This window comes from Haemorhous mexicanus, chromosome 5 (assembly GCF_027477595.1).
Source record: "Haemorhous mexicanus isolate bHaeMex1 chromosome 5, bHaeMex1.pri, whole genome shotgun sequence".
NCBI lineage: Eukaryota > Metazoa > Chordata > Aves > Passeriformes > Fringillidae > Haemorhous > Haemorhous mexicanus.
In genome coordinates, this window is record NC_082345.1 from 5,499,965 (window position 1) to 5,523,333 (window position 23,369).

The 23,369-nt window shown below is 41.7% G+C and overlaps 2 protein-coding genes across 4 annotated transcripts in view; one reads left to right on the plus strand and one right to left on the minus strand.

The window, feature by feature from the left end:
- The window catches only part of CACNA1C (calcium voltage-gated channel subunit alpha1 C), a 458,875-nt gene that overhangs the window by 430,232 nt on the left and 5,274 nt on the right, over positions 1–23,369 (minus strand). The gene's annotated exons all lie outside the window — the stretch shown is intronic.
- Positions 15,893–23,369, plus strand: part of DCP1B (decapping mRNA 1B) — a 40,068-nt gene continuing 32,591 nt past the window's right edge. The window contains exons 1-3 of one of the 3 annotated variants that reach the window (XM_059848107.1): positions 15,893–16,052; positions 17,341–17,381; positions 19,554–19,681. In XM_059848107.1, the coding sequence (XP_059704090.1) occupies positions 15,918–16,052; positions 17,341–17,381; positions 19,554–19,681 (304 nt within the window). In that variant the 5' untranslated portion in view covers positions 15,893–15,917. Of the gene's footprint in view, positions 16,053–16,447; positions 16,839–17,340; positions 17,382–19,553; positions 19,682–23,369 lie in introns of those variants that run through there. The other 2 variants (XM_059848108.1, XM_059848109.1) reach the window with 2 other exon arrangements.

The window sequence follows — 23,369 nt, forward strand, 5'->3', positions numbered from 1 at the left end:
GGCCAACAGATAAAACACATTAAAAATTTTCCTCTTGAAACTTTTTTTCTTGAGAGTGTCCATTTAACTTAAAGTCAGACTCTTTAAAAAGAAAGGGAACCAAGAAAGTCCTCTATTAGAAACTATCCATAATTATTTCCAAGTTTAGCTTTGCCTTGAGAAGCATTTTTCTAGACCAGATCTCACAGGTGCTCATGGTTTTGCCCTAGCCAGACCAAAATGATGGAAGTGAATATCTAAAAGACTTGATTCACTTACCAGATACCTGGGCAGGACATGCACAGGCTTTACCTGGGAATATGGAGGGTAAAAAAAAGACAAATTCTTGCTACTAAGATTTTTGTGACTGGACAAACAAGAAGAGACCTAAAAGTTACTGAAGTCACAGGGCCATACTGACCTCAGGCATCCTAAACAAAAATGGAAATATTAAGTATTCCCTAAATCTGCAGTTTCAAAAGTTACCAGGAAGGACTTGGTAAATTATTTCATCTCTAACCTCAAACATGTGTTGCTTCTTCACTCACACTGACCAAATGCAGCCTTTCCAACCCTATTTTTATTTTTAAATAAGATGAATATAGTATTTCTGCATCTCACTGAGGTATTTGTGAAGTTGTATGAGACCTTGTAATGAAAGAACTGAAAATCCACATGAACTACAGTGTTACTAAATGGTACCCTGTCATTTGATTTTCATTTAAAAATAACCCCTCTTTAGCACAACATAAGTACAAGGCAACACTACTACAAGACATTCTTTTCAGTTTTTGATAACAAAGTTTTAACTGTTTGGATTGAAATTTCTCAGGGTGGAGGTTGAATTTATTCTGCAAGTTTTTGGAGAAAAAAACCCAGTCATTTTTAAAAGAAGGGTAAGAAGTGCTTTATCCTACAATATTCAAAAATTCACACACTAGAAACTCCCAATGAAAATGGGTAATAAATGCTTCAGAGCCAGGACTTGCAATCTGACAAGCAACGTTGCCCAGATTTCAAGGCCTTCTGTCATGTACATGACTTGAATCTTGTCGAGTTAAAGTTCCATAAAAGAATTGTGACTTCCATATGCTCAGTATGGAAAAAGAACAGGCTATAGGGCCAGAACCACCCCAGAAAACAAGAGGCACTGAACCTAAAACTAACTGGAACTTCACCCCTGGATCCCTACAGCAGCTGTAGCCCCTGTTTTCTCCTCAGGGCTGGCATAAGAGTACGATCACCTACACTTGTTATCAGTTTCTCCTGTTTTCCAAATTATGAAATAAGGGCTATGAATTGAAGTATTTCAGCTGTTCTAATAAACTGTGCAATAAAACCATTTTGTGTCTCCAAATTTGGGGGTGGGTGGAAGCATTTGTTTCAGGAGGTGCATACCAAGAAAGTGATATCCAAAAGACTGTGTGAATGATACAATAATTAAGCCTCTGTGAGTAACACCATCACTCTGTTTCCATGGAATTATAATATTTACATTATGTTCAAGTACTACTTCCCGACAGAACCCCTGGAATGCCTTACTTCTGTGATATTGATTTCTCTTCTCTACTTTTGGAACTAAAAGACTGGGTAAAGAGGTTGGATTTACAGTGAAACCCCTTCCCCTGGGAAAAAGGCAGATCTCTATAGAGAACCACTCTGGTATCACTGTAACTCCCAGCAGGAGTCAGAGTCTTTGCTGATGGACAATAGGAAAGAGCAGGCTGAACATCATTTTCCAACCTACAATGCCATGGTCATTTGGAGACAGCCACCCTGTCATTTGGTACTCCAAATCAAGCTGGAATGCTCCTTCATTCCAGCAAAGCAAGCAAAGAACTTGTTGACACTTCAATGAAGGCGACTAAGGAAAATTAATTCTCCATCAAAGTGGGACAAAGGCTGTTCTTGCATTTACTTCTCTAACAAAATGCCTTGATGGCCAAAGTCAAGAAAAGTTTAAAAAAAAAGTTAGGAATTTGGGCTTTGGAAGACAGAACTCAACTTTTACACTCATCTTCAAAATGTGATTTTTCAGCTGCAGATTATCAGCTGTTCTTCTGGGACACTAAATACCTCTATGAGCCCAGACCTTCAATGACCTAATTATTCTGTCTTATTTTTCAGTAATCTGTTGTTTTCCTTGTCCTTTGGTAGGATAAAGAAATGTCCTACTTTCTGACAGTGCCCTCATGAGTGCTGTATCCTCAAAAAGGGAGGGGGAACAAAACCCCAACCATGTGGAAAACTTCCAGCCATGAACTTGTGCCTACTGATGGTGCACAGTAAGAGCACAGAGAATGCTCTTCCCATTTTATAACCTGTTGCACTTCCATGTTTGTAACTCTAAAAGGAGTATTTTTAATTACAAGTTTTTTTCTGAAGCTTTATACCAACTGAAATATGCAATAGTTTGTACTATATCACATCCCCATTTCATCTCTGAGGATGTAACATACAAGTGTCTAGCTGACTCATTTTCCCATATGACAGATTTCTGATGCTCTGGACAGTCAAACTTCTGTTTTCAAATCATACAAAATATTTCCTCCCCTCATTTGCTCCCCTTTGATTAGTTTAGAATGATTAACTGAAACAAAACTATTATTTGCATAAGCCATTCCTTTTTTCTCATACAAGACATGAAATAATCTATTAAAAATAAAATACATTCATAAGAATTGGATGTGATCTGAAAACCCTTTTCTATTCTCACTTAACAGAAGTTATTAACTGCTCTGTACATGTATATGAAGACTGTCAAAAATCCTAACAGCATGCTGGGCCTGCATTCCAAAAAGTCATTTTGGGGCCTCCTTCTAATCCCTTTCCCTGGAATAATGCTCTCTGATACACATCTCAAAAATCCATGTATCAGAGACTGGGCAGCAATTGACTCTGAACAGTACAGTCAGTTCACTTCCCCAGAACAAACAGCAATACCTGCTCCTATTAGCCTTTTTACTCTCCTGAGAATCTTTATGTAATGTTGCATTAGTAGCCTTTACTAAATTAGAAAGCCAAAAGGGAAGATAAATCAATATGAATGTACGTTTGCTGATATTGATTTTTCCTCTCATAGTCAGCATGGGAATATTGTGGCTCCTATTAATACAAGGAGTGGAAGAGCTTTAAATGGTTCTGTTTGGATAATTACCCAGTAGTTTGGGAAACTTATTCAAACTTCTTTAGTTTGTAATTTTGAACTAGACACTTCATGAAATCAATTCCTTCTCATGAATAATCATGTTAATATGTTGATGACAACTTCTTGATGTGGCTTATCAAGAAGATGACTAGGAGAGGCAGTCAGCCTAGTATTCATAAAAAGAGGATGAGGGGCTAGAAGATGTGAAGGTCAAGGGCAGCAAGGCTGCAGCAGACACAGCATTCTGCAGTTCAACATCCTGGAAGAAATTGAGCAAGAGAAATAATGGAGTCACAACTTTGGAATTCAGACTATATTTCAGTTTGTTTGGGAATGGGCTGTGGGGGATCCCCTAGAACACTGCCCTGCAGGGCTAAGTGACCCAGGACATGTGGCTGGTCCTCATAGACCCTCTTTTGAGTGCACAGGACCAGGTCAGTCTGCCAGGCAGGAGGGAAGCCAGCATGGCAGGAAGCCAGTACAGATGAACAGGGAGCTCCCATTCCAGCTCAAGAACATGGAGATGGAAGGTCAGTGCCAAAGCTCAGATTCAGCTGGAAAACAGAGATTAAAGGGCAGAAGGGCTTCTGTAAGTACATTGGCAGCAAAGGGAAGGCTGGGAAGGATATGGCCCCACTGCTCAGTCTGGCAGGAAAAGCAGTAAAAAAGGACATGGATAAGGCTCAGGTACTCAGTGACTGATTTGCCTCACATCTTTTTCTGGTTTTTATTTTTGGTTTTTGGAGGGGGGAGGGGTATTTTGGGGGTGAAGGGGTTTAGTTCCTCATAAGGTTTGTCTTTAGGCTTTCAGAGTCTCCAAGCCCAGGGTCAGTCTCTGGGAGTGGTGCATGTAAGCCAATAGGACATATCCAGATCTCTGGAACAACACAAGCTGTATCTGAAGGTGTGGAGAAAGGTGGCCAATGTCACTGTAAAGTTGTCCTCTCATTTTTGAAAGGTCACAACTGTCAGGTGAGGCTTTTGATGAACAGCAAGACAAAAACCATATCAAACTCCAAGAACGAGGAGGCAGGGAGCTCCTCCTGTAGGGCAGTCAACCTAACCTCAGAAAGATCATGGAATAAGTCATCTTGGAAGCCACATCCAAGCAGGCAACGGATAAAAAAAGAACAGCCAGGTTGGAATTACCAAAGGCACACGATGCCACACACCCCTGACTATCCTATGGCAAGATCACCGGCTCTGTGGACAAGGGGACGAAAATGGGTGATACTTACCTTGACTTTAGCAAGGCTTCTAAGAGTTTCCCACACAACTTTGTAGCTCAGTTGAAGAGCTGTAGATTAGATATGGAAGAAAGATGAAAATTTCCCTGGAGTGCCACAAATCACAAATGCGAAACACTGCACCAGGGATGGAATAATCCCATGCATAAGAAGAAGCTGGGAAGCAGCTTTGCACAAGAGAGCCAGGTGTCCTGGTAGACAAAAAGCTAAACATGAGCAAATAGCATGCCCTGGCTGTGAAGGAGCCAAACCACATCCTGGATCCCCTCACCAAAAATGTTGCCAGCAGATCACGGGGGAGTCATTCTGAGAGCCCACGAATGGAATGCCCCATCTAGTTTTGGGCTGCTCAGTACAAGACACTGCAATAAGAACAAGTCCAGAGCCTCTAAGAGGATTAGGGGGCTGAGGCACACACTGAATGAGCACAGGCTGAGAGAACTGGGCTTGCTAAGCTTGAAGAAGAGATGACTAGGATAGACCTTTATGCTATCTTCAGGTGTTCCAGAGGAAGGTATTGAGCAGTTGGTGCCTGTCTCTTATCAGAGGTATGCAGCAAAATGATGAGAGGCAGCAGACAAGTCATAAAGGAGGAAATTCCAATGAGGCACAAAGAATTTATTTTTTTATTATTATGAAGGTAATAAAACACTGTAATAGGTTACCCAGAAGTGCTGTGGAATCTCCATCCCATTGCTACTACTTTAGTTTAAGTCAAAGATCTGTTAAGAAACACCTGTTCAGAAAAAGCAAGTGTGGGATCTTTTTCTTGTTATTGTGCTTCAACTGCTCTAGTATTCTCATTCATAGACCAAAGATCATATTCCTCAGTATCATAGGGCAGCTCAGAATCAATGCAACTACAAAACTAATGTGGTTATCATTCCCTCCTAGTATAGCAAGATGGATCAGCCATGTGAAAGGAAAAACCCATAAGTCAGGCAATCTTATTCACTTACACTGAATGAAAATGGAGTCATCACTGATGGAGCTAATGCTGATGGGGGAAATCAGACTTCAGAGAAGCTTTGCAACAATTCATTGCTTGAAATTTTTCGTGATGAGTAAAATGAGCCTCTTTTGGGCCTGGGTTTTTTTTTTTTTTTTTTGTATACAATCACACATACATATACTACCTAAGGCTCAGACAAAAAAGCTTGGTTTATATAATTTTTGCAAACTCCCTCCATATCCTAAACCACATTTCAAACCACTGTCTCTATTGACACACTTTTAGGATAAGTATGACTTTTATGATAAAACAGAACTGCTATTTGTCAGCTGGAGTTAATGATACTTAGACATTTGAAAATGTTAGACCACATCATCTCTCTTGGAACTGTACAGAGGGCTTCTATGTCTTGTGGCAACTGTTGCCAAGTAGTAGGGAAAACAGAGATGCTTTCTAGCAGCATTTATCATTTCATAAATGCTTCCTCAATCATTACAACATTTTTATTGATGGTCAATCAACTTCTCCAACAATTGTTAAGCCTACATCTCTTTCTTGCTTGAGAGAACATGTCTCCTGGTCTGTATCCCTCAGAAACCCCTCAGAGACAAAGAGACAGAAATTCTGTGATGCTGTATCTGCTTTCCAATTGCTCAGTGCTGTGTGAGGGGAGACTCTCCATAGTTCTGTTCTGTAGCAGCAGCCACTTCCAACAAGGTCACATCAAAACCAGCGATTAAAGTGACCTAAAAAACGGTTGTGGCAGGACAGTTCTTGGTAATGACAGCACTATGCTTACCCATCCTTGTGCTCAGCATTTCCTTCCATCAAAACACTCCTCTAACTCTATTTCCAGTTGCATTATCTACCTGAATTTTCCTTCCTCCAGACCCAAGTCTGTCATTTCCATTTAACTTTGTTCCTAGCAGATGTCCCATTCTGGTGGCAAACCTCCTTCAGTTTTGCTTGCATACCAATCCTGCCTTCCCAATCAAGCCCTGTTCCACCTCAGCCCTGCTTCCTGTAGTCCACCCCAAGCTTTCTGGTCCTTCTGACCCCTCATGACTGCAGCTGTGATTTGTGCACCCCACCTGCCCAGTCTGGATGTTTCTGTATTGCACCAACAATGACAACACTCTCAGGAGTTTTCTTCCAATCCTTGCCTCCCCTTTATGATATGTTGAACAGAACCTTCAGATTCACCTTTCAACCTGAACACTGCAATTCTGAGAGCACCATGAAACGCTGTTATCAGCTGACCTTTTAATAACAGAACTCCCTCAGAAGCTGTGTGAAACAGTTGCAGAAGGATTTTTCCTTAAAGCTGCATAGCAAGTCAAAAGTAAATAACAGAAACCCCCAGCAAAAAAGTCCTGAGCCTGATTTAGTTTTACATAGTCTTGGTAGGTTTACTGGTGCCTCGATGACACAGCAATTTCATTGTAGATAAGAAAGCAAGGTCAGCTCAATATTACAAGATTAATTTAGGATGATAATTAAATTAACAGATTCGGGCAAACCAGCATGAAAAATAAGAGGGGGAAAAAAATAAGGAAAAAAAAAAAAGAAATCCTGTTCTGTTACTTGTTATGGAAGCTTTCCTTTGAAAAATCCATGCAGTTCATGTTTCTGTCAAGCGAGGTAATATGCCTGTAAATTTAATCTGACAGAAGAAGCAGCACAGCATCAGCAGAAAATGACAAAATCAGATTGTAAGAGAAGGACAGCCAAATGCCTTCGCAACTCTCAGAATCCACCGAGGGAAACAAATTCACACAACTGTAATAAACCCAGACTCAGACACTCACCAGAGGTTTGTGGTGCTAATACCTTTAGTTTCCACTTCAAAATCTCATTCAAAAGTGCTTAAATCTTGTATTGGCTGCCTGGTGGAAGGTGCCTTTGCCTAAATCCAACCCTTCTGAAAACCAGGGATAGACTGCATTTATTGTTTCCAAGGGCAACACTTCAAATGTTACCAAGTTTTGTTTTCTGCTTCAGTTACACAAATCTGAACTCCTTTTTCTACCCAGGCCTTTCTTCTCATTATCACAAACCCTAAAGCAACACAAATAAAGCCAAAAATGTAGGTTTAAAATAAAAATGAAGTGCTCTTACTCTTCCACAAGCTGCAAGTAATTGCATTTAAAACATAGAGGCAATTGTGGATCCTTATTGCAAAATACTGCATAACAAAAGGGGAAAAAAAGTCTATTTTCAGTTTGAAAGGAAGCTTACTTTAAAACAAATATTTTCTTCATATTTTCTAGTGAAATAAAGCCAGCAACAAATAAAAATAATCACCTAAGGTGTTGTGCCAAAATCACACTATTAGAGGTTAGGTGATGTCACCTTAAAAGACACTTAAAATAGCCTTTAAGTCTAATTGTAACTACAGAAGGTGTCTTTGTGAGAGCCTTCAGCAGCTCTGCCCACCTGGGGGAGCAGAGCTGAAATAGCCATTAGTAACACAAGAATTTCCCACAGCAAAATCCATGGGCAGCTATCAAAAAATACCAAAGCATTGGGGGAATAAATTTAAGACAGAAAAATCACTTTATTATTTGCTTGATTTCTTTAACTTTAAGGATCCTTCCTTATATTTATCTGCTCTCTGAAAGTCAGTATTGTTGCAACACTCTTCATTCACTTATACCTAAAGCTATGAAATGCTGAATCAGTCTTTAACAAACACTAAGATTCCTCATTTAAAAAAACAAACATGTCAACAAAACCCAAGAGGATACTTCTACCAGTTGAGAAGGAAATAATGCAAATTCTCTTACTAAAGTAACACTGTAACAGCTAAAAGTGTAAAGTTATTCAGACTTTCTCCTTCTACTTCCTCAATTAGCTCAAACAAAAGCTGGTGGGAATGGTCAGAGCTCACAAAAAGATATTTTGTCACCGCAGGCACAACTCCCCAGCACTGTGGATTTCTCTGCAGCAGCAGCGGCTCTGAGATGACTCCATTCCCTTCAGAGGGCAAGAGCTGCTCTTCCAGGTGAGGCATAAAAATAAGGTCCTGACTTGGTATAATTATCTAATGAAACTTTCCATACCAGGAATTAATTAAATAGGGGCATCTTCTTCGTAACTGGTTGGAAAATACCTCTTTTAGAGCAACAGGTGTTTGATGCTGCCAAATTAAATGATGATTACCAGGGAGATGTGGCTGGAAAGGCATTATCTTAGGGAAGATATAATTGTTGCTGTACCTTATTAACCTATGAGAAATAGCAGGACTGCCTGATCCTCTTCAATATTTTGGTGGCTTGTCTAGCCAATCAACCAAGCAAAGAATGAAACTGATGTCTCAAAGCAGTTTATGTCAGTTTATCAGGACAGCAATAAGGTAATGGCTATCAATAATATTTTATTGAAAACTTTATCACAGACAGTTGTGGTAAGAAAACCACAAGAGAAAAAAACACATACTAGCTCCAAATGGTTGCCTTCTCAGGATAAAATCTAGTGTTAAATTTTAACTTTAATTAAAGTAGCACGGGGGTGGAAGTAAAGGAATTTGCAAAGTTAAACCTTATAAGAAATGTTACTGCAGTTAGTGAATTCTGCTACATTAAATAAATAAAGAAGGAAGAAAAAGCCTTCTGTAAGTTTTGACAGTATTTTTTCTTTGCTATAGCAGGGAAACCAACAATATATGTTTGGAATGTTATCAGCATTAGAGAGAGACTGGAGGATGAAATCTAGAATTTTATTAAGAGATCTGTCAGAATCACACGCACAAATGTTCAGCTATAGAAGTCAGGCAAATTTTGGGGATAAAGGCAACACAACCAGGAAAAATATTCCACACCCATTCTTTATGTTTATTATATTCTCATTTCTGCTTACCTAAAGACAAGACAGTGAAATCATACAGTCACTTTAATCATTGAAAATCTAATACTGATCAAATTTAAAACTTTAACTGACTAAATATACAGAAGGAGAATTTTTCTTTTTAAGTTTTCCTGAATGACAATAGAATTCAATGCAATTATATTGGTAGAGACTCTCCTTTCCACCTCCTGAAATAAGCCTTTTCCTTGTGTTAAATTTGCTTTTACAGCTGAGATTATGCCCTCTGAAAAGTGACCGAAGGTAAATCAAAAAGAATTCCTCACAATTATAATATGTACAGAGGAAGTTAGAAAGGAAAAGATGTAGCTCTACTAATGACAGTAGGTAACTTTCCTCTAGCCCTCACCAAGCTAAGCCACTGGCAGAAACTGGGCCTTTAGAAAGGTAAAGCTCAGTACCCTACAAATAAATGCATTGCAAAAAAACAAGTAAAGAGTTATATTTTTGCTAAGTGATTATGACAATAAGTTGTCATTATCTTATTGCAGGGGGTTCCATACTGTTGCCTCCTTATTGCAAAGGTCTCATACCTTCTTGGTGTTTCTTATGAGCAGCTCCTCAGAGCACTGACTCTTTCTTCTTCACACAGCAGCCAACTGACTCCAGTGCCCTTCCCAATCAGCCACCCCACTCTTGTATAGCACCCTTCTTCTTATTGGTTACACCTGTGGCCTGTTAAAGTCAGGCCAGATGTTAATCTTTGATAATTGACCCAGATGCAACTCCTTAGGGGTAAGATTACTTTGTACACTATCTTTATTTTCTTACATTCTATCCCACTACAGTAAGTCTGTTTAAAAAAAAAAAAAAAAAAAAGTCCTTCGGTAAAAAAACAGGCTCTTACATGCAGGAAAAATGCAACCCTCAAAATCACAGTAAATGATAGCTAATTATTTCATAATTAATTTATCAGAATTCCAAATCCAACAATGCTGAAGAATGCTCTCCCATTCCTGCGCATAGGGGGATACAATATAAGAAAATGAAGGTAGTATTGAAAGGAATCTCACTCCTTAATGAGTTGCAGCTGAGCTAATTATTAGAGATTAGGAACAGGCCTGACTCTAACAGGCCACAGCTGTAGCCAACAAGAGGAAGAGTGTTATAAAAGGGTGGATTGGTTGGCTGAGCTGGAGTTAGTTGGCTACTGCAAGAAGAAGGAAGAGTTGGTGCTTAGAGGAGCTGCCTTTGAGAAATATCAGGGAGATACGAAACTCTAGCAATATGGAACCTTTGCAATATAATGACAACAAATGGTGACCCTGATGTGACTTTGGGGAAAAGGACTCAACTACTAAACTATATGACCCTGTGGATTTGGGAAAAAGGACTTAAATACTAAACACTATGATCCCATGGATTTGGGAAAAAGGACCAGGGGCGAGTTTACTAAAGTAACTGTAAGAACTAGAAAAAGAATAGTTCTATTATTTAGTACAATGTGTTTATTGATTAGTGGAGCTATTTATTTCTCATTGAGCATCAGTATAAGATTTTGAAGATAAGTACTTTGAAAACTGAGAAAAGCTGCAAAAATGATCCAACACTTAAATATATATATATATTTGTACTGTAGTATGTTTTCTGAACACTTGTATAACTATTAGTTCTAAATGAAAGATATGAATGTGCTATAATGTTAATTTATTTGAACATGTTCTTCTAGAAATGCTGCAACTCCATAGTTTAAAAAAAGGGGGGGAACTGTGGGGGGATACAATATAAGAAATAAAGGTAGTATTGAAAGTAATCTTATCCCTTAAAGAGTTGCAGCTGAGCCAATTATTAGAGATTAGGAACAGGCCTGACTCTAACAGGCCACAGCTGAAGCCAATAAGAGGAAGAGTGTTATAAAAGAGTGGATTGGTTGGCTGAGAGGGAGCTGAGGTCAGCTGGCTACTACAAGAAGAAGGAAGAGTCAGTGCTTAAGAGAAGCTGCCTATGAGAACTATGAAGGAGGTACGAAACTCTACCAATATGGAACCATTGCAATATAATAACAACACCTGTGTGGACTGACACTGCAGAAAGTCTCAAACTTCACCAGAGAGCCACACTGCAGACAAGCACATGCCTGCTAAGAACCTAATGTGCTGGGGTTTATCTGGGGGCAGGAGGGGAGCTGTTTAGAATTGGAATGAAAGCAGCTGGATTTAGTTTTAGTGCAGAGTGAGTGTTTTAATAACAGCAACAGATGAAACTGTAATAGTCTGACCCTGTATTCATGAAAAAACATTCAGCAAGTAATAAATTACTAACAAAAAGGCTAAAATGGTTTTAACCATTAGGGCTGGAGTTAAGAAGTGGTCTCAGAGTGCAACCTAAAATTTCAACTTTTGAGCATGAGGAAAGTGCTCCAGCGCAAACCAACTGAGAGCCTCAATAATAGTGGGCAGAAAAGAGCACATATTTCAAATTATCTGTGCCTGGGAAGAGATGCAGCCAAAGTCTAGCACAGTCACAGGGAACTGGTTCCCAAAGGCAAGAGGGGCTGAAAAACCCACATATTTCAGATGTGCCTGGGAAGGGATGCAGCCAGGCTCCAGTAAAAAGCACAGGGCACTGGCCCAAAGAGGGAGTGCTGCCATGCTGCAGTACTGAAAGCAGGTGCCCAGGAATATGTGGAGCATGGGTAATCAAGCCTTGCTGGATCATTCTGGCTCTACCAGAGCAACCTGCTGCTCCCAGGAAAGCAGCATGCTGGAAGGCTTCACACAAATGCATTTGAGTGTCCCTGGATGAGTAAGAGGATCTGAGGAATGCTGCCTCAGCACTCTCCCCTCAAGCAGGCGCAGCAGTGGTACCACCAGTCAGAGTGAGAAGAAAATTGCAGCAGCCTTTGGGAAGGAAGAAAAAGGAAAAGGCAGCTGCCATGCAATAACCGCTCCAAAGGGGCTGGAGAAGAGGAAGTGAGGCAAATGAGGTGCTCAGCATTACACTGGCTCAAGCAATTTCTGCTGTTTATCAGAAAAAGGTGCAGCTCAGAGGAAGGAGCGAGTGTGGGCAGGTAGGCAGGCAGCCAGGGGAGGCTGTGAGCTCAGCAGGGCTGTGAACACTTGTTTCTCACACAGTTCATTTCCCCCATCTGTCTGGTTCACACTGAGGCCACACACACACCTGTGCCAGGCCAGAACCAAGGTGCCAGAAGGGCAGGACTGAATGCCTGGGACCTGGGGCTGGGGCAGGGCTTGCACGTGCTCAGCAGTGCCCCCAGATAAATCCACAGAAAATCACATGCTCAGTGCCAATAATTTGTTGGAGGAAGCATGTCTGAATCTTTAAAAGTGGCACAGATCACAGAATGTGAAGGTTTAATAACTGCTTGAACAACCCTCATGAAAATGTTTGGCCTATCTTCACATTTGTTATTAAAGGAGACCTTCAAAATGTCCTGCTGTGTGGGTTTTGCCCTTAAATTGGCCTGACTATTCCCTACACAAAATCCTTTTCTTGCCATATTAAAACGAAAATGTGGTTTGGGTTTTTTAACGAAACAGTATCCAGGTAGGTAGAAGACAAAAAAGTTACATTCTAATTATATACTGCATGAAATGATGACATTTTGAAAGCTAGAAAATTACTTTGTTTCATAAATAAAATTACAGCAAAATCATTCAGACTTGATTTTACAGTTGTCATGAACTACTGGATTACTGACTGTAAGAAAAAGAACCATTGTTTAAGTAATCAGTGGTTTTAAGCTGTGACTTTTTTGCTAAAACATCCTTAATTTTTTTTTTTTTTGAGAATTCACAGTGTTTCTCTTCATAACAGAGTCTTGTTTCATTGGAAAAATTTTAGTCTGCTATCAAGTGATCCCATAAAGCAGGGCAGAACTAATGGCTTTATTAAGTATATTTACTTCAGGCTAAATGGAAGGAGCAATTACATTCCACTTATGCAGGAAAACAGCTGGAACCCGCTGAAGGTACCTCAGAGTGTAACAGAAAATATAAAAAGGCTTGGTCAGAAGCCTGACAAGTTTGCTGACTCAAAACACAATGTCAGGGAACTGTCTGTCCAGCTGTGTGAGAAAGGGGCACTGGGACGTGGGAGGGAGGTGGTAAAAAGCAGCTACAAACAGAAACAGCTGAAATATCTGACAGGACAGTCTGCTTCAAGAGATTTGAGGGGGGGGGGGGGGGAGGCAAAAAAAAAATAGCAGGGCATCTTTTATTTAAGTATTATTGTTGGAGACAGGAAAAGCATCTGTAAAGGAAAAGTCAAGGAGTGGAACTCCAAGAGTTTCACACTTCTATCCTTGGTGACAACTTTGGACATTGTGTAAGCAGGAGAACTGCCAAAGAATGGAAGATCACGGTAAAGAGAAGCCCCAGCACATGAGGAGGAATGTGCTTAAGGGTGCTTGGAAACTGTGAATTGAGAACTATTTAATCAGCAAAAATAAACTAATGTGCAACTGTTAATTATTTAAGCGAAAGCTGACTTATCTTTCCTACTTACTTTTTCTTTTGGTTTTTTTGTGGTTTTTTTTTTTCCCTCTGCTCTGGGTCATGCTAAGGACAGCAGTTTTCCTTGTCCACCATGAGCCCATGCATCTTCCTTGCTGTTACAGGATCTGTAGGTCAGCCAGAGCTTTGCAGTGGAATTGCTTAGAGCCATTTTCCTACCACAAGCATCACAAAAAACCACAGAATTCTAAACTCTAAAGCTGTATTTCATCATAGCCCCAAATGAAACAAGGTGGCTTTAGACAAGGAGGAAATGAGAGTGAGACAGATTATAACCAGAGTATGTTCAGATGTTTCCTCTCCTAATAGATGCTTGCAGAGCAAGCTGTAGGTCTTATTCTTAGTGATGCAATTTTTAGTGGCCTGGGATACAAAAAAAAACCTATAGAGTCTCTCTTAAGTCCCAAAAACCAGCCTTTTTTTCTGTCCTTTTTGACAACATGGCTACTCCTAACTCCACTCAAGAGACTCACTGTCCAGGCATTTAATTCTATGAATTCCCAGCTTACTGTCTCTCAATTCTCTCCTATCCTCACTTCACACAATGGGAATCTTTTACCTAGGCTTGCCCATGTGCTCTTGGAACAGATGCTACTGCTCTCTCTATCCCACTGGCTCCATCTGGCCTGGAGCAAGAAGAAGGGAAGAAAAGACAACAGCAGAACTCATACCCTCTGTCCAGCTGTCCTTTTGAATATGTTGTGTCAGGAATATTGCAAACAATTAAGACAGCATCCACTACCACCACCTTGGTTCTTCCAGGGCATCCTGGAAGTTCTCTGGCAGTAAATATATCACCCTACAGCTTCTCTACAGGGAAGGTGGTGACTGCCTCCAGAATGGCTACATCAGTGTGAGGTGATGAAGTAAAAAGAATTTGCTCTTGCAGGGGGTTCAGGCAGGAGGGTTAAGCAACTCTTTTCCATGGAAGTATATATTGAGCTTATCTGTATGCCTCATAAAGCTCATGTATTTGCTGTAAACTGTTGGTACCAACAGATTAGTAATAAACATGTGTGCCTGCCGGGAAAAGGTGGCAACTGAATCCTTGGTCTTGTCCATCTGTTGCTCGCTGTTTGTATAACTCCATTTTATAGCATGCTTGTTTAGGTTTCAGCTGCTTGTCGCACGTACGAGTGTATATATATATATATATATATATATATATGTATATATGTGTTTGTGTGTATATTTATGCACACGAGGGCTGTGTGATGGTTTAGCTTGCAACGCTGTTCCTTCGGCTGGGTGCAGGGGTGTGTGAGGGTGTGCCAGCAAACACGGGCTGGGCGATTTTACAGTTGTCAGGTACACTTGTCATGTACAGGGAGAGCAGTGATCCGGGCCTACTGCTCTCCCTGGCCCAGGGGTCTGGAGCTGGGCGGAGTCCCTCACGGATCCCTAAGCCCTTCATGGATAGCCGAGCCCCTCATGTATCCATGAGCCCCTCATGGATTCCCGAGCTCCTCATGGACCCCAAGCTCGAGGGCACACGGGCTGGACGCGCTCGGTCCCGCTCTCTGGAGGGACACCAGAGCACCCACACAGACTCCCTGAGCTGTTCGGTTCGAAAGGGACCTCTGGGGATCATCCCGTCCGACCCCCGCCCAGGCAGGGCCACCTGGAGGAGGTGGCACAGGAACGCCTCCAGGTGGGCTTGGAACGTCTCCGGAGAGACCCCATGGCCACCCTGGGCAGCTGTTCCAGTGCCCTGCCACCCTCAGTGCCAAGTTTTTCTACATACTGAGGTGAAACTCCTCGGCTTTTAGTTTGTACCCGCCGCTCCTCGTCCTGTCGCTGGGCACCGCTGAAGTCTGGCACTTTCCCCTTGGAGATATTTACACGTATTGATTAGATCCCCCTTAGCTTTCTCTTTCCTACAGAGACCTAAAGATGGACTTAACTCCCCCCTCAGAAGGGGACAAGCAACTCCCGCATGTCCCCTCCTAAGGGATGACCCCAGCCGCAGCAGGAGCACCACAGCACTCCCAGGAGGACAGGTAGGAGCTGGAGCCACGAGGCTCAGCCCGGCTCCCTGTGTCGCGTGTGGGACGGCGCGTCCCTGTGCTGCTGTGCACACACAAAGTGACCCCGCGTCCCTCTGTCCCTGCCGTCCCAGCCCTGTCCCCGACCCGCCCCTCGCCACCGCCCGCCATCCTGAGCGCCGGGCGCTCGGCGCTCGATTGCGGCGGCTGCTCCCGGGGCGGCGCGGCTCGGCGGTGGATTGGTGGGGGCTGCGCGGCGGGCGCAAGATGGCGGCGGCGCTGGGCCGGGGGCTGGACATCAGCCTGGCGGCGCTGCGGCAGCACGACCCCTACATCAGCGGCATCGTGGACGTGGCCAGCCAGGTGGCGCTCTACACCTTCGGCCACCGCGCCAGCCAGTGGGTACGTGCGCGCGCCCGCCCCGCCCCGCCCACCGCGCGCCGCGGGGGCGGGGCCTCGCCGCGGCACGCCCCGCCCCCTCCCGGCACGCCCCGCCCCCCGCCGAGGTGTGAGGGTGGGGGAGCGGGAGGGGCCCGCCGGTGTCACCCGGTGTCACCCGGCCGTGTCCCTGGTGTGCTACGGACAGCCACCCTGAGCACGCTGAGGAGCCCCAGGGTGCCCGGGAATGGAGCTCTGGGAGGCTGCAGGATGGAGGATTTCCGCCACGTGCGGGGGAGGATGCGGTTTAACCTGGGGCTGTGGGAGAAAAGGGTTTAACTTGGGGCTGTGGGAGGCTGTGGTTTAATCTGGGGTGGGGTAGGCTGAGGTTTAACCTGGGGCCATGGGAGTCTGGGGTTTAACTTAGAGCTGAGGAGGCTGGAGATTAGCCCAAGGCCAGGGAAGACCGGGGTTTAACCCAGGGCTGTTCAGGCTGGAGTTTAACCCAAGTCTGGTTTTTAACCCAAGGCCATGGGAGACTGGGGTTTAACCCAGGTTGAATTTTTAACCCAAGGCCATGGAAGACTGGCGTTTAACCCAGGGCTGGTTTTTATCCCAAGGCCATGGAAGACTGGAGTTTACCCAAGGCTGTTTTTTATCCCAAGGCCATGGAAGACTGGGGTTTGACCCAGGGCTGGGGTTTAACTCAGGGCTCCAGGCCTCTGGCGCTCCTCTGCCCTTCCAACACCTGTAATGGAACCCAAATGTGTGCAAAAGAGTGGTGGAGTTACCAGTGCTAAAAGCATTGTGGTAAGATGTACAAACGTAATTATGCTGGGGAAACTAGGTAATAGAACATTTAGGGTCTTTGCAGGTGGTTCTTGGCTTGTGTAACACTGAGACTCAGGGCCTGTGTTTGAAGAACCTGCCCAATTTGTCTTCTATGGTTTTTTCTTCCATTTATGTGTGAAACAACCAACCCCAGAAGGTAGATGCCCTTTGAAAACTCCTCTCTCTGCCTCTTGCCTGTGTGTTGTGCTCAGGTGTAGCCTAGAATGAACCAGTGCAATGTTTAGTGCCATGGCAGTGTGCCTTCAGCCTTTCTACCTCAAACCCTGGGTTAGCTGCATGGTGACCTGAGCTAGCTCCAGCCTCTCACCACCAACCCATGAAATTTGGTTTAGTAATTTTTTCCTGGCTTGGGTGGGAGGGGTGTAACTGATGATACTGGTAAAACAGAGGAAAGGGGGCTCACTGATGGTGACCAAAACACTGCCCTGTTTGCAACTTTCTTAATGTTCCTTTTCTTCAGGAGAAGACAGATGTGGAGGGAACGCTGTTTGTTTACACAAGGTGAGCACATTTTGACATATACATGTGAAATCTGTGGATATGGAAAAGCTGGCTGGGATGGAGCATGGCTGGATGAAATAAAATGCTCCCCTTTGTTCAAGTGTGAAGAGAAGCTGAAACTGCCAGAAGCAAATGTGGGAAAGAAAACTCTCTGAAGGAGACGTGACCTTGTATTTTGATAAGACTTCCAAATGTGATTTAAATATCAGTATGGGTAAACTGTAGAAATCTTCTGTGATGGTTTAAATAGGATTTGCAATTTAAAACTGTCTGAACAAAAAAGAGTGAAATAAATAATTATATTGCTGAAAGGAAGAGAATGGCAGAGCTTTTGAAATATCATGTCCCCTACTTAGGGAACTTTCTTACTACTTGTGTCTGTTCATTTTTCATGCATATTTCAACCAACATTTTGGATGATTTTCATGCTTTCTTTTAGCAGCAACTCTTGTTGTGGCTTTCAGAGCATAATTTTTTGCACCATTTGTTCTAGCACATGTGTTTGTTCTGTTGTGGGGGGTTCCATGTTGGTGCCCCAGCATTTCGCTGTGACTGCTGTTAAAATTAGAAAATTGCACAGTTAGCAGCTCTTGCAGTAGCTGCTGAGGTGTAACACCAAAGCAGCAAGTTACTTTTCAGCTTTTGTGTCAAAGAGGATCTGGTAGGAGAGCTGAGAAAGCAAGAGAAGGTTTTGAGAAGTGTGTGAGGTGACAGAGAGGCCCAAGAGCCTGTGAGTGTTGTGGGAAGTGGGAATGCTGGTTTCAGTCCCTGCAGGTCTCTTGTACCAGCAGTGGCAATGGTCATCTGCAATTTTTCTAAGCTGCTCTCAGGTAAGTGGAGATCAAATGCTGTAAATTTACCACCACAAGAGGAAAGCAGCAGCCCTTTGTTGTGCTGGCACTAGGTGGATGTGGTGACTTGTGTGCTGCAAAACAGAAGCAGTATTTCCTGGTATGTTGGTTTCAAAGCTCAAGAACTGACAACATGAAACCTGGTCATTCTGGTATTGTTATCTTTCACTGTTGTTTTTGTTGCCTGAGGAAGTTTCCATTTAGGGCCCAGGTTGCTGCCTGGCTGCACTTTAGGCAGCAGTATGGAAGAAATTGTGAACTGTGAGTAACAGCATGCATTGCCCTCATCATCAGTTTTAACTTTAATTTTCTGTGACTTCAAACAAATTTATGAATTCCTGTGGAAAGCACTTTGCCAGCAGACAGTTTGGAAACCAGTGGTGCTGCCTTTGTTTCTTCTCATTACCTTAGTCACAATGTAAAAGCATGTTGCCATTTTACTTGGGCTGACTCACTCACTGCCCAGCTCATCTTTGTGAATTCGAGGAACAGTCAAAAATCAGATTTCCAACTGGATGAACACCAGTGGAAGTGGACTGCTTGTTTGTTTGAAGGGAAATACTGACCCTTGCAAACAAGGATTATTTGTTTGGTTGACTCCAATCCTGTAATACAGGTTCCTGTATTTTGGTTTCATAGAGAAATGCACACACCAGCAATTAAACAGAGGTGGCACTTTTCCCAAATGTTTAGCCATCATCTTTTCCTTTATTGCCAAACTTGGTTTGAAAGGAGTGTCTCCTGTCAAGATCATGAGGGGTTTAACAGTTTTATCCAAGTGACTTGAAGTGTAATCTCCATGAATGAGCATAATGAACTTAGAGTCATAGCATGGTTTAGGTTCATCATTTATCAGAGATTATTCAGGGATGGGAGAGGATTCACAGCTGCTCTGGGGCAACCTGTTTCAGTTTCTCACATGGTGACTTTTATGATTACATTTTAGGTGGTATAGAAAATTCTCTCTTTGATGACTGTTAGTATCTGCAGTCGTTCACCTGAGTGCTGAGAACTCGCCTTGCTCTGACTTGTTTTAACTGCTAATTTCTAGTCCAGCAAGGAGCTGTAGGGTAGATGGTGGCATTGGATCATGTGATGCTGATGGTCTGTTTATTTCTCATACATAATGTAGGGCCTTGCCATAATTAAAAGGATTATCAAAACTCAAGAGTCAATTGTTATTTCCTTGGCAACAAAATGAGATTTTTGTAGCATCTCTAAGAAATAAATAAATAATGAATTTGGAGCACTACCCAGCAAAGAAATTCTTGTGATTTCCTTTTCCCTTGACTTGATGGGATTTCTACTTGTTCCTTTTCAGATCAGCTTCTCCAAGGCATGGTTTCACAATAATGAACAGACTGAGCATGGAAAACCGAACAGAACCCATTACTAAAGACCTTGATTTCCAGCTCCAGGACCCTTTTCTGCTCTACAGAAATGCCAGGTGTAAGTATGTGACACATTGGGTTAAATATTGGAGTCAGGTTCTCTTCAGTCTGTTCTTGGCTAAGGTAGTCCAAGTACTTAGACTGCAGCATTCAAGGGGTGAAATTGAAGGAATGAATTTTGCTTTTTTGGTGTTCTGAAAGAGAAGAATTGCTCAGTGTTCCCTAGAATGCCACTAAAGAAAGTATTAGGATATGCTTAGTAATCTTCTCATTTAATGAAACAAATTGTGGATGTTTGTGGTTGCCTCTGTTTGATGGGCTGAGAGAAAGTGTGTGTGTGTTTTCTGAATACATCCCAGTCACTGCTAGGAAGTCTCAGTGTAATATTTGTAGTCTTGATTTTCTGTATAAAAATAGCCAAATGCAGCCAATCCAAGCCCTGTGTTCTGCTCCAGCTCCAGAACACTGTTCTTAGAGCACATTGGAAGGCAGGTTGCTTCTCAACTATTAGGCGTAACTCTTGACAACATAATGCTGAGTCTAATTTAAACCCTGCTGAAAGACAAAGTTATTACTTTGGGCTTTCTGTTGATATTGCATGATTATCTTTGCACAAGAATTAGCAAGTGTCAGGCAAGCTCAGCAATGAGTGGAAGACATGAGGAAGCTTATTTGTGCATACAGATCTGCACACAGACTGTTACAATGTGCAGGGAGCAGTTGTAAATTCAGTTTGGAGCTGTGCTTGGAAGCAGAGCTGTAGTACCTGATCTGGCCTTTGTCCTTTATGCATAAAAGCAAATTTCAGAAATGGTTTATGTGAGCTGTGATGCTCAGGTGTTCCCTCTGGATGAAGTAAAGGCAAAAGTAGTCCGTGGCTTGCAAACAGCCCGATTTGATAATCTGCTAGACCTTCTTATTTCATAAACTAATTTGGAGTTGGGAAATATATCAAGAGGGAATCCTGTTGTTCACACACACTATGTGGTAGAAGAAATAGAGGAAGAACATTCTAAATAGCCTAAATGAAACTGCTATTTTTGAGACTATTTTCTAAGCTGACAAAGAATTGGAATTCAGAAGGAAACTGAAAAGACTTGCAGACATCTCCAGGCTAACCTAGACTGGGCCAGACATTAGGATTTTAAGTACTGTGACACTTCTTTATTCCATCTGTTTTTGAAGGCTTTTTCTTATGTACCTGTAATCTTGTTTAATCTCATTTTGAAACTTCCTTAGGAGTTTATGTATGTATATGCCAATATCTACCTTTTGAAACCTGATCTATTAATTTTTCATTTTTGTTGACACAAGTGGTATAATGAGTAATTAGAAGTTGTCATAATTTTGTGGTGACAGAAAATAAGTTTTTAGTCTGATTACTGCACATAAATTGTAATTTGTTTATTTTTTTACTAACAGAAAAATCAGGGGTTGGGGGATGTAAGCTCTTTTTTCACAAAGAGACTAAGTGAAAATTTTAGATTTGCAGGGTCTCAAATATAAGTAGCAGCCTGTGCTTCTGAGCAGGATGTCTGGGTCTGTGGATTGATTTTTACCAGGGTTAGCTGTTTGATCTAACCATGGGTAAATCTGTACCTCTTCATTGAATTGAGAGTTTGGTTGTCTGAGAGCAGATTCATGTTTGTTTTTACTAAAAAACCCCTATAAATTCAATGAGTATCAGGTGAGTTCTGGTATAAAGTTATGTTACCCCAAGCTGTTTATCTTCCTAAAATATTCTTACAAAGGTTAATTATTGTTTCTTCAAAAAAACGGAAGGTTTTGATACTTCAAAGCAAAGGCTGTTGTTTTCTCAGATTTTTGTGAATACATATGTTTCCAGAGCAAACTGGAAGACAATTTTTGCCAACTCATTTGAGTTGTCCAGATTTTCTTTAGGTCCCCACAGTTCATGTGGTGATTTCTTCATTGAGTTGCACATACCTCTTGCTCTTTCTTCCTCATTTTGTATTTCAAAGCCTTTGCAACATGTAATAAAGGGCTCTCCTTGACAATAAGTGTGGGTTTTCACAAGGGTCTCCTCCAAACACAGTTCTGAATATCCTCTTGAATTTTCTATATTAATATTTTCTTGCTATTGTACAACTTGCCTTTATAGTTTTTCCAAAACTTAGGCTTGAGGTTTATTGTTAAATGAACTTCACAAAACTGGGGTGTTTAGGCTCTTCTGTTGTAGTATTATTTCTGTCTCCTGCTTTCACATACTAACAAGGAGTACTCAGTAATAGCTGTTTACTCTGCAGAACAGTGGATGGTTTAACAGTAATACTTAGACTTATCTGGAAGCAAATTATCTTTTTCTAACCTGATGTTTGACTTGGTGACTTCTTAGGCTGCTTTTCCTACAAGTCTCCTTATTAGATCTAACAAAACTAACAATTTCCTCTGCATTTTATATTGCTGGCCCTGCCCATTGTTTTATTTCTTCCAATATTCAAAATTCATTTTGTACAGCTGAGTATCTGTGGCTGGTTGTATCTCACAGTCTAAAATAAATCTTTTTGGCAGCAAAAGGTGGTACTTGTATACTGGACAAGCCCAACAACATTTTGTGATGTAACAGCTATCCTTTTGTAAAGCTTGCTTTGAATCCAATATATAATCAATAGAAAAAAAAATTCCAAAACTATATACAATAAATGTAAGTTTTAGAAATGCTTAAAATAAAAAAGGTGTATTTCACCTTTTTACTTTCTTTTTCCATATTTCTTTTATTGTTTCATATGATCCTGGTCATCTTAAGTTGAATTATTGTCTGAACACCATGTTGGAGGCACAGTTTAATTCCAGGACTTTTCAGGCTGGATTTGGGATCCATGCCAGTTAATGTTTGCTCTGATCCACTATTTCACAGCAAAGTTTTTTTTGGGAAATCTGTTAGGGTAGAGCTGAGGTTATTCAATTCAGAGCCAGGAGGGAAGCTCAAATTACAATTTTCATGCCAGCAGAAATCTTTGTCCACCAAGGAACAGAAGGTTTATGGCTCAAACAGGCAATTTTCAATGTGACCTTTAAACTTCTGTAGTTAACTGCAATTTTAGATGCTTGCTTTCCGAGAGCAAGACAGTAGTTCTGATTTTGTTTAGATGATCTAACAATTTTAAAATTTTCATGAGTTATGTATTTGACCCATCTTAACTACATAATTATTCCTTTTTTCATTAGTTTTTGGTGATAGTTATTGGGAGAATCAATAGAGCCTGCTGCTTAAGCCTTGATGCTGATTGATATGAGATAGTTCTGAAGAAATACATAGCAGTAAATTATTGACTAAATTACCTTAATTTTCTCCCTTTAGCAGCTGTATAATAATTACAGCTATTCCCCACTCTCTACTGTACCAGGTGGTTTTGTCTGTGTGCTGGGTCAGGGAATTATTTCTGATTTCACTCATTTACCTTTTCATCACTGAATTCTGCTTTTGATGCTTATAGCAAACAGGGAGTTTGGGGAATATTAAGTTGCTTATCTCAGAACTGGCTTCACCTTGAGCATTTTAGCTGCCAAGAACACAAGATCCTACCTTAAAATAGTATGCTAATTGTGACAATGATCTGATACAGGTTAATTGGGTGCTTTTCTGCTATATTGGGTGGAGAAAGAAACTGTGTGACACATCACCCAGAATTTCTCTCTGACAGTGTCTGTACCTATTTGGACACAGAAGTTACTTTTCACTTCTGTGCCACACTGTAGCAAAGGCTTTGCTCCTGTCATCTCCT